This window comes from Haliaeetus leucocephalus, unplaced genomic scaffold, assembly GCF_000737465.1.
Source record: "Haliaeetus leucocephalus isolate CR32 unplaced genomic scaffold, Haliaeetus_leucocephalus-4.0 Scaffold140, whole genome shotgun sequence".
NCBI classification, from domain to species: domain Eukaryota; kingdom Metazoa; phylum Chordata; class Aves; order Accipitriformes; family Accipitridae; genus Haliaeetus; species Haliaeetus leucocephalus.
In genome coordinates this window covers 5,408,878-5,421,018 of record NW_010972576.1, presented here as the reverse complement: position 1 = coordinate 5,421,018, position 12,141 = coordinate 5,408,878, and the positions used below count along the sequence as shown (strand labels likewise).

General features: G+C 39.1%; 1 protein-coding gene across 1 annotated transcript in view; it reads right to left on the bottom strand.

Annotated features, from left to right (window-relative positions):
- Window positions 1-12,141, bottom strand: part of DCHS2 (dachsous cadherin-related 2) — a 71,311-nt gene that overhangs the window by 18,116 nt on the left and 41,054 nt on the right. The window contains exons 11-13 of the mRNA XM_010561017.1: window positions 8,277-8,411; window positions 7,822-8,031; window positions 5,728-6,585 (exon numbers count right to left, since the gene is read on the bottom strand). Coding sequence (XP_010559319.1) covers window positions 5,728-6,585; window positions 7,822-8,031; window positions 8,277-8,411 — 1,203 coding nt within the window. The remainder of the gene's footprint in view (window positions 1-5,727; window positions 6,586-7,821; window positions 8,032-8,276; window positions 8,412-12,141) is intronic.

Below are 12,141 nucleotides of genomic sequence, written 5' to 3'. Positions count from 1 at the left end.
CTCATGAACTAAAATAGTAGGCAATAAAAACAACTCCTCCCTGACTTTTACTGCATTACAACTTCATAGGCAAGGCACTGTCTATCACTCCTTGCTCAGTAGATTACTAATTTGATCACAACTTCATCACCTGCCTAAACGAAATGTGAGTTTTAACTTTTCCTAATTGCAAACTCCCATGTACCACTGGAACTACCTCTTACCTGAAGTCATATGTATTCCTTTTATTCAGCTTATGCTTTGTTCATTTAAAACTCACCTTTTCCTGAATTCTTCTAAGGAAAATAATCCCTTTTTTTGTGGATCACAGGAATGCATGTTAACCCTGAATCACCATAAAGAGTTTATTTTTCCTTCATTTATCTGAATTCAATTTGGATTTTTGAAAAATATTTTAAATGATACGTTCTTAAAAATTTTAATTAGCCACCTTTTGACAGAAAGAATGAAAAGGTGAAACTACATGCATAGCTATGTGTCAATTCAAGCAGAATCTAAATTCCATGAAAAGAGCAATTTAATATAGAATACAAGAGACATGAAATAAAAATCCTGTTTGAAATAGAATTAGGAAAAATGCGGAACTGAATACATTATCCTGCTCTGAATCATCACATATAACAAAAATGTAGCAAGTTTAAAAAGCATTATCAAGATTTCCAAATAATTATTCAAGTGAGTTACAAAATTGTTTAGCATATATGGTGATTGATTTTAATGGATTTTAATTATTTAGTTTAGTTGTAATTGATTCCACGCAACTGTGATGGAGTGAGGTTACTGCACAACCTGAACTCTTCCAAACAGCATTACAGACAACTAGCTATTTTATTACATTACAAAGGGCATACTGTTCACGCTCAGTGTCCTGGATGTCAGAGGAAAGGACTTGAGTGTAAAAGTGAGAGGAAACATTGCTCTTTACAACTACCTGCTACCTTTTTTATTTTAGCGTTGTTACTTATTGATTCTTAAAAGCAGGAAATTTTGTTTTAAGTAGTTTGTCATCTGCTCCTAAAATCTGATTGTCAAAAGCAAAAATATGCTGATTTGGACAGGTGTAATTTTCTGTACTAGTCAATATATTTATAAGATATTTACTAGAAAAGTTCTGAAAGTAAGATCCAACCGTCCAATAGGTAAGGTCTGATATGAATGCTGCACTGTTTTTTTTAGGAACTAAAATAGGGGGTTGTAAGTTGAATTTTCATTGCTGAGCAACTTTAATTTACTACAAAAGCCTGCAAGGGCAATCATTCATAGCGTCCTCAGAGCAGAGTTAAAGATAAGAAAAATTTCAAGGTCTGAAGAATGTCACTATTCATCTTCTAATGCCGTCAGCAGTCTTTTTGTTTGTTTGCTTGAGTGTTTAAAAAGAAAAACTACCAGAAATAAAGGAAGCAGCAGCATTTCTACTTGAATCCCTGTTTTTCAGGGATTAGGTTAATAAATTTTTACTCTGGGTCTTCAAATCCTAATCCTTTAAGTTTCATATTTTTCATGTAGTTAAAATTGTTTACAACTTCTTTTTGGCAGAGAATAAATTTCTTCTGTTTCTGATACCTTTCACAGAAAATGACTCCTTCAAACTGTGAATTTTTACAGTTTATTGTCAAAAAAATAGGACCAAACTGTGAGGTCTGTTGTGAGACAAACAGGCCCTAGAGAGGTAAATAGCAAAAGACAGTACCCATCCGCTGGAGCTCGCCATTTCAAGTACACGTGATTCAAATACTGCTTCAAGCGGAGGTCACAACATGTAACACTTAACCCAGAGAAGATTAAGAGACAGGTAGCTTTCTGGCTGCAAAGCACACTGAAATGGCACAACAAGGATGAGACAGCGCTGAAGCTAGTGCAAGGAAGGAAGGAGATCAGGATCGTAGACAGCAGTCAGATTGGCTTGAAACATTATGCAATTGACTTCTGAATTAGTGAAGAATATTAAAGGAAGCGGAGCGTGATTTAAAATGTTTATATTTAGGTTTATTTCATTTCAGTCACAGACAACCTAAGTGCATTTGAAAGTATCTCAAACTGCTTTAAATAGCCTGGACACCAACCCTTACATTATGCCTCCTGACTTGAAACTGAAGCATGGCAGCGTGGACAGTATTTGCCTACCTGGCCAAAGAGGCTCAAAAACATTCACTGTACTCTGTGTTAGGACATAACATAGACACCAGAACTGAGTTACTGTATCACTGTATCATTGGTTTTCTTCTCTCTTCAGTACTCATTATAGTAATCTCTTTTCCCCTCCTTTGCCATCTTAACCCCAGTTCATACTTGCCATTATTTCCTGAGACCTCTTAATTGCTCATGAAAGAAAAAGCTAACTGAGCACAATGAGTAAGAGATGACTTACAGAATAAGAGGCTACATATTTTATATCTATTAGAAAAAAAACAGGAGTCAACAAGTTTTACTGGTGAATCTGTCTCCAAGGAAGTGCTATGCAAACAACCATTCAAGTGAAAGCTTGGTGAATAATAAAGGTTTCCTACCCTCTGGAGAGCACAGTGACTTGATTATTTATTGACTGGCTTCTAAGTGCCTGTTGTAATGCAGTTTGTAATATTTACAGTCATTAAATATTCAATATTAAACAAAAGCAAAAGAATGGAGTTTTCTGAAGGTCATCAAACTTTGAGGTCAAACACTTAAAGAAAATCTGACCACAAGGACCAATTCCTGAGGCACTGACCCAATTGACGAGTTTAGTTTTAATTTAGTCCAAGGACCCTTGGCTTTGGCTTTCGTCATCTATACTATTCAGATTTTTGATTCTTTTTAAAATAAACTTAAGAGTTTTCCCACTCTATTAGTTAAGGTAGAAATAAAATTAGGAGGAAAAGCCACATTTATTAATACCAGTTCTACAAATAATCAGTATGTAATGTAAATCTCCCCTGGTCTGAACACACTGGTACCATTCATATTTGTAGAAGTCCCAGGATCACATATATCCTGCAACCTAACTTCTATGAGAGTTTTAATTATAATCATGCTTTTTTCCCACTGAAATGTAAAATATTTGATATTTACTTATGCTTATATAAATAAGAAAATACTACAAACAGAGCCAAAACAGTATTAGTATTTGGTAAAATCTCTCCTAATCTTAAAAGAATTTGATCTTCTTAGCAAATAGACTTTTATTAAATATACAAACTAACATTTTGGGATGAAACCCTCCTGTTTACCCTGAAGCTTTGCTAAATTTCCTTTAATCAAAACAACTTAAATTGAATCTTATTTATATTTTCTACAGATTGTATGGGAGAACATGTGACTATGGCATTCTGATACCACAGTTCCTCAGGGCATTCATTTCAGGCTGGATTGTCTAGCCTGACCCAGAATTTATCTACAATTAGGAAAATTTAGCATCAGATCAGTTTATCTATTGCCATAAAGCCCTGATTTTTATTTTCTTTCTTTAAACCTAACAAAACCTATCTTCCCTCTTATTATTTTTTTCTTAACTAGAAAGAAATTTTAATGCAGGATTAATGCAGGTTAATCCCATCTCTCCTGAAAAGACCGAAACCCCAGGGCCTTGACCTTACTCCCCTGGGAAGCCTGACAAACAGGTTCTGATGACAATTTTTGAAAATACAAGCCTGCTGCAGCAAGGGGGAGACAAAATTGAGAGCCCAGAGCTCGCCTCTGGAAACACCCTGGTCTCTCTGCTTTCCGGACACCTAGGATTGAGGGCTCCCCCCATGACCACAATTGACTCTCAATGGGTAGATCAACGAAAAGACAGAAAACAGAAGATTAACACACATTGCTGTGACACCCCAATCGTATCTTCTGGAAGCAGCGATTCCCCCAGGGCACACTCTGCTTTGCGAAGTGACACACAATTATTACTGTACAGTGCCAACTCTAGTAAAACAGGGCTTAGAGGCCTTGGGGTATCTGTGACTCACATTCACTGAAAAATTCAATTTTAGGGTGTCCAAAACTACTTGTAAATCATGGTCAAATTCATGGAATAAAAAGCATTTTTTAAATGTCAGGACAAATGTGTTTAGGGATTTTTTTTTTTTTGCATTTGTAATAGAAGCAATAAATGAAACACTGGTTTAAAAAAATTTAAACACTACAGAATTTCTTATTCTGCAGGTTCCGTACTCTGAGTGCTCAGTATGGAGTGAAAGGGAAATAAATGATCCTCTGCCTGAGGAGACTTGAATCTACACCTTTCATATTTCAGGAGAGTGTTTTAACCACCAGGCTACTGCACACTCCACTCTTTCCTGCTGGAAGCCTTCCACTTTTTCAAAAAAATCCCATGTATATTTTGACAGACAGTGAGAGAGCTAGAAGGATGTTCTAGCTTCATGGTTTGATCACTCATCACAACTTTTTAAAAATAGCCTGAAACCAAAATATTTCATCAATGGTTAAAAAAAAAGTCACTTAATTAAAAAAAAAAATAAATTCACCTTATTGCCTATTTTCAATCTGTTAACTGAAACATCAGTAATATCCACAGCATTATCTTTATCTTACAACACATTGCTGAAAATTTGGCTTGTAGTCCCAAACAGGCACAGAGGAAGGAATGGCTGAGTACCACAGCAGTAATTGCTGCAACAGCCATCTTCACCCTTCATTCTCTATTCTGTTTGTAATTATCCAAGAATATTGATTGGTTTTCCAAAATTATTAACACATTTCTTTTTTAATGATTCCTAATCAAATATATAGGCTATTATTCAAGATCTAAGAATTCACTAGTCTCGCAATACCCTTAGGATATAAAGGAATATTGCTTTCATTTTACTGCGGGAAATTTGAACTATAAAGAGGATAAATGACTTGTTCAAGGTGAACCTCATGAGGCAGTATTTGAATCAAGAATATAGCGCAGGTCAGATCTCTAAATACATCTGGTCAATTGTACAGTGGGACTTGTGGGCACAAAAATGTGAAAGGCATTCCTTTCTGCCCCTCATTAGGACGAACCCATCCCCTGAAGCAAAAAAAGGTACTTACCATATCCAATTGGCAGGAGGCATAACTACTAATATTCTCTGAATGATAAAAAGTAGACCAGTAATTCTCATCATTATATGGAACAAAAATATATAAATCTGTAAGCACCTTGTGATTGAAGCTTGTTTGCCTGTAGGTAGCATTCAATAGCACAGGCTCTACCTAGAAATACATTGTAGAAGCCTGTCTGAGTGACAGTGTACCACAGCTTCTGAATTTCTCTCCCCTTCACCCCACCCTAGCCCACATTCTCCTTCTTCTGGCAAGTCCAAAACTTCAGTAAGGTTTTAGAGTATCTCTGAAAGCTACTACAGTTCACAAAGAGTTTTGTAAAACCAAGAAACGTCATGTTGCAGCTGGTACACACCACTCATCTGAGTGTGTGTGTGTTGACAAGTGAAGCGACAAGTAAACGCTGTACACCCATCATTAAAGTAATTTTGCTAAAAGAGTGAACCCACTGATGCTCAGGGCTTCCCAGGCCGAGGGATGGAAACACCACCTTTGACAAGAGAGCTTTCTGTTTAATGTGAGCATCACTGTTGTAGATGGGCAGCAAACTCTAGAGCCAGACAATGCCTCCAACTAACAGGCCATGCTTCTTTTTCATGCTGGTGCACTGGAAGAAGGTTCCCCTATACTATTCGTTACAATTACGATTCCAAAACGAGGGGAGATTGGAAACCACAAGAACACAAATTGGGATTTGATGCCCACCTGCTGCACTGTTCTCAGGCACGCTTGCTTCATACAGGCTGTGGCTGAATGAAATCTCCTCCTCTTGTTCTTCTGTAGAGATAATGACCATAGCTGTGGCTGTTCGAGGTGAGATACCTTGATCTGAAGCCATCACTAGCAGCTGGGTACTGAACTCCTTGGAAGCCAATGGCTCCTGAAGAATGATGTCACCTGTCTTCATGTTGATCTGAAATACAGTTTCCACTATCATCAGACTAAAAACAACAGCTCCGTTTGATCCCAGGTCCACGTCCTCCGCTCTCACAGTGGCTACTGTCTCATTCACAGGGGTTTCAGCAGGCACAAAGGCCCTTAGAGGATTCTGAAAAAAAACGGGATCATTGTCATTGATGTCATCAATGTGCACCACAACCCTGACAGTGGTGCTTCTTGGCAAATGGGTGCTACAGTCACTTGCCACAGCCCTAAATGTATACTGGGATTTGGTCTCCCGGTCCAGTGCCTTTGTAGTAACTATAGACCCCGTTACACTGTTGATAGCAAATGCTCCAAAGGTGTTGTCAACGAGGGAGTATCTAACTTCGCCATTCAGGCCATCATCTTCGTCAGAAGCAAAGAGGTCCAGGATGGCTGAGCCTTCCTCTAGATCTTCTCTCACGGAGATTTGATACTGGCTCTTTGCAAACAAGGGGTTGTGGTCATTTTCATCCAAGACCATCAGAGTGAGCTGTGCAGTGGAGCTTCTCGAGGGACTGCCTAGGTCACGGCACTCAATTACAAGAGTGAAATTGCTGACATCTTCTCTGTCTAAGCTACGAGTGACCAGCAGTTTTCCTGAAGTGTTATTTAGTGTGAAGTATCCTCCAACATTTCCACCTTTCAAACACATAAAAAATAAAATGATCACAAACAATTGCTTTTGAAAAAAGAATCCCTTCTGAATACCGCTATGTTAATTGCAATAACATGATCCAATTGCTCGTACAGCTGGTGTGCTCATGTGCCTTTCACGTATTTTATTCCTCTTATACAAATTAAAACCTGCATTTCATTTAAATCAGTGGGTGGCAATGACAGTAAATACAGAATGTCATATCAATTTACAGAGTGGCTATTTTGCCAGATGCATGTCTTTTTTCCTGAAGCAGAACACCTTATAAAATCTCCTGCAACTATGCTGCCACATAAAGTGACCTCTTCCCAACCTTAGTTACAAATTCCAGAAACCTATAAAGCATTGCTGACAATTGTAATTACTCGCTCCTTGTTCTCTTCTACAAACCTGTCTTGGAAGTGAATAGTTGTGCAAGGTCTTGATTTGGGGGGCGTGGGGAGGGGGAGGTAAATATGAATCAGTTGACAGAAAAGTCAGAGGTTTTAGTAACAGTGAATGGCATACATACTTTACAACATATAGAAAGACAAAAGGTAATTAAATTACAGATCATAAAAGATTGTGAAATTAAACCCAAGAAAACAAAGGAATTCATAACTGTTTCTTCACATAAAAATGTCTTAGCTGTTACCACAGTAGCTATCTGTCTACATTTGAGCTATTGCCGAGAGCCACAAACCAAAGCAAGCACAGCAAACCTGTATTTGTGCAAAGACTTTACAGGAGGCTTTGAACAGCTATGGAGCTTACATTGGCATAGTGGACATAGGGAGAGTTTGGCAACATGAAAACCAAGTATGACATTACTAATTGCTGGGTGAAAGAAGCGCTCATGAAATAAAATTAAATAAAAAAAGTTAGATTAATTCTTGTACTTATTTGCAGGGGTATATTTACATTCAGAACTTCCACAACTATAACAAAAAGGACAAAATTATGCCTTCATGATTAATGCCTCCTTCCAGCATTTGGTAGTTTTTTGTTTTTCTTTTCTGTACTACTTCAAATCCAGAAAGTAGACTGAAAGTATGCCTGGAAAGTGCTTATTAATGCTGACAAAGGAGTGAAAGATCTTTCTTTTTTCCACATGAAAGAAACACGTGGACAAGATGGGAGCTGGGGAGGCCTGGTAAAATCAAGACTAGTCGAAAACTTGGATACTGCTTTTTACATACTTCCTGATTGATTTATAACAAAAATGATGGAGCATAACTTACCAATTATTTTGTATCTTAGAGCTCTGTTATTGCCAGAATCCATATCTACAGCCCGGCTAGTGTAAACAACAGAAGGCTGTTGGTTCTCTGGAATACGGATCTCCGAGGTGGGAAGAAGAAACATGGGAGAGTGATCGTTTTCATCCAGCACTGTGCAGATAATTGTCGCTGTGCTCGACAGCGATGGGATTCCACTATCTTGAACCAAAACTGAGTTTAATAAAAAGAAAGTAGATTTTATACAATGGTTGTGGGTGCAACAATAGATGTTCCTTAATGATAGCAGAATAGGAGACTTATTTGTGCTATGCAAAAAGCACATGCTCTTTTGTACCTGAAAATCTTACCACTTCCATCTAATTCAAATAGCATGAGAAAAGGTAATACTGATAGTAACACCACAGCCATTCTCACTTCCCATTTTACAGGCACTCATAGATATTTCACACTGTTACCTTTAATACTGAAAACCTCCTGGGTTTCCCTGTCCAGTGATGCAGTTGTTACAAGTTCTCCACTGTCTGAGTTCATCTTGAATTTCTCATAACCAGTTCCTGGTAAGATTTCATACTGAAGCAAGGAATTCAGTCCTTAAAAACAGAATGGAAGTTTTAGTAAAACACAGCCACTCTCCTCACATTCAGGTCTACAGATTTGCTTCTTTCTTCTCCCCCCTGCCCCAGGAAATGGGTTATGGATGAAAATTATTATTTTTAATGCAGTGAGTAATTGCTTCTTCATTAGCACAAATTTTAAATTTGGATCTTCAAAAGCCTTGTCCAGATGCTGCTTTGTGCCTAAGTTCTGCAGCCACTCAAAGTGACCCCAGCAACATTTCTAGGCACACAGGGCATGTCTCCAACAAGCTGACAGATCAACATGGTGCAAGACAGCATTAACTTAGACCATAGAATCCATGCATTTGTCTTCTGCTCTCCTGGATGCAGTTAGTTTATTTCTCAACAGGATGTCAGGCAGAGTACCAGGCTGCTCTGGCAGCTCTGGTTCTCCACTCAACTTCACTCGGAGACAATGCAAGTATCTTTATACAGTACAACACTGAACAGTATAAACATTCAGAGAAAACATCCACTTCTTGGCATGCCCACCAGTTCTAAATATTCGTAATACTGAGCAGGCAGGTGCCTAAGTCCCATCAGGGCTCACGGGGTAGCCATCTCCTAGTTGTCTTCAACAGAAAAGCTAATTTGGTGGATATTCCCACAGCACATCTCAGGCGTTTTCGACTGCTCCCGCTTGTAGCCAGTCTCTGAAATGATACTGCTTGGTTTTATAAAGCTGTGCAGGATTTTCAGAAGGGAAGGTTAGAGAGTTTCCTCCCCTTCAATTTTTTCTGAATGCCAATTCCATTCAGCTCCTAATCAGACCTACCATTTGCATATAGTACAGGGATATTAGCCTTCCTGTCTTTCTCTGGGAAATAGACTAAAACTGTACAGGCTTTTAAATACCTTTCTTTCAAAGTTGCCTGCCTGAGTTGAACAAGAAACGTGACTCCACATTCTCACCTATTATGGTTATAAAATAATTTTTTTCATATTTCTCCTAGTTTCAACACCCTCCTGAGGAAAGTATGTCATCTCCATCACATTTATATTATTAACTTTAATGAGTTTAATCCTACATTACACTTGAAGGGCTTATACTATTGTGCTTTTTTTTTTTTTTTTTGCAATTTTTTCTAAGTTTCATTCAATCATCCTGTGTTTTTCCAACCAACAATCAGTCTTTTAGTAAGGTAGGGACAGTTGGCACACCTGGAAAACTACAGCACTCCTAGTCATACGAAAACTGCTATTCAGAGTCAAACACTGCCTGCCTGTTCTCATCCGCTGCAGTCGAAAACATGACAATCTGCGCTGGAGTTGATGGAGAAACACCAGTGTGAGAGAAAAACAGCCTACAGTTTTTAACATCCATGACTTCCTTTGTTTGCCTTTGAATAGCTTTGCTAAATAGTTGACAATGATATTGAAATTTGATTAAGAGAATTATTACCGTAAATGCATTTGCACCTAAACTAAGTCAAGGGAGGCACATATTCATACAGTACACAGCGAAAGCAAACAGGAGTTACAGAAATCCTTCCAGCTTTCCAGAAGAAAGGAGAAAAATCACAGCAGTAAGGACAATCAAGGAGAACGTCTTGAAAGTTTAAGTTTACCAACACACGCTTTCTGATCTGTGCATATTAAATACCATTCAACTACATTTAAAAAGATACTCACAGCTTTGCTTGCATTTATCTATTCTTAATCACCAGTATGCTACAGATGAAAAAAAAGACACATGACACTCCAAGGCTGATATTAACTATTAGCCTTTACTCTCCTGCAACCGAACTGCTTCAACCCCAGTGCCTTCACTGGCAGATTTCACAATGGACATTATTTACAGACAGTACCGAAAAACATACAGGTGCCATCCAAGTTGACTATTCACACACTGTTGAAATTAAAACTTTTAATCCTTAAAGTACACAGATATGTGACACCATAATTACATTTATTTACCAAGCACTTACTGCCTCCTTTCTCATATCCTGCTGCTAGGACCATACACCTAGCAGTAGGAGAAAGCTGCACACCCTGCCCAAGAGAGGAGCATGATGACTCTACGCATTCATATACCACAGCACAGCAGCTGACATGTTTGCACTTGATCCAACCTGTTGGTTAATTATTCAGTAGTGTTACTCACATTTTGGGGGCTGAACTTACAAACTAATCTTCCTGCGCATTACAAGCTGGAAGAGGAGCTAAGCCCCTTCCTTGCCACCAGCTGGTGGCAAGGACCCGGACCCCTTTTCCTGCAGGCCAAATGGCAGGGTGGATGCATGGTGCCTGAGCTACAGCCAGGGAAAAGCTTCAGCCCCTTTTCCCATTACCCCATGTCATGGTTTAACCCCAGCCAGCAACTAAGCACCACGCAGCTGCTCACTCATTTCCCCACATGGGATGGGGGAGAGAATCAGGAAAAAAAGAAGTAGAACTCGTGGGTTGAGATAAGAACAGTTTAATAGGACAGAAAGGAAGAAAATAATAATAACAACAATAATAAAATGACAATAATAATAATAGTAAAAGAATTGGAATATACAAAACAAGTGATGCACAATGCAGTTGCTCATTACTTGCTGACTGATGCCCAGTTAGTTCTCCAGCAGGGATCCCCCCCCAGGTCAACTCCCCCCAGTTTATATACTGGGCATGATGTCCCATGGTATAGAATACCCCGTTGGCCAGTTTGGGTCAGCTGCCCTGCCTGTGTCCCCTCACAGCTTCTTGTGCCCCTCCAGCCTTCTTGCTGGCTGGGCATGAGAAGCTGAAAAGTCCCTGACCACTTAGCAACAGCTGAAAACATCAGTGTGTTATCAACATTCTTCTCATACTGAACCCAAAACATAACACTATACCAGCTACTAGAAAGAAAAGTAACTCTATCCCAGCCGAAACCAGGACACCTCACCATAGCACGGGGAGGCCCTGTGCTCCCCCAGCTTCTTGGAAGCAGCAGCCATAGCATTACACTGTGGATATGTCTAGTGCCAACACCAGTGAAGAAGCAATGGGAACAAATGTCCCCCCTGCCCCAAATCTAGGCTGAAGTCTCATCTTTATAATACTAGTGTTGTTAAGACCATGCTAATCCATGAATATGAGCAAGACAAAATGTCCAGTGAATGGCAGTAAGTCCTGCCTCATAACTCTAAGTCAGTGGTCCCCATTAATCTTCTGAGATTTTTCTCCTAAGGCTCCAGACATAACTACTGAACCACAGAGGGGCACATCAGCTTAAAAGCAAACCTTGATAAATGCTACTTCAGTTCATTCAGAGCTGCTGCAAAGACGTATCTCAAGACAAACCCCTGACTTATCTTAAATAGGCTGCAGGCACGGTTGCTTTCCCATGCATTTTTTTCCAGCATTTACCTGTACTACACGTATCTTTACACTTGCATTTACTTGTGTTGTACTGTTAGATGTTGGTCTCGGGGTGGGTGGAGAGCTCCCACAGTGTAAGAGAACTTAGAGGAAAGGAAGCAACACAGAGTTGCAATAAATGCAGCTTTTGTTGTGTGCAGGAGGGAGCTGGCCGAACAAGATGTTTCATGGATATCCACATGAAAGAAAATCATTACAACATTACAAGCAAAAATTTTAGCAGTGATTTCCAAAAAAACCCCACCACCAAAACAAAAAAACAACCTTTCGAACTGGAAGCAAGCTCACAACACAAAGGGTCAAACACAAAGAAGGTGACAGCTGCTTGCTTTCCCTCTTCCCTTCACAGGGAATG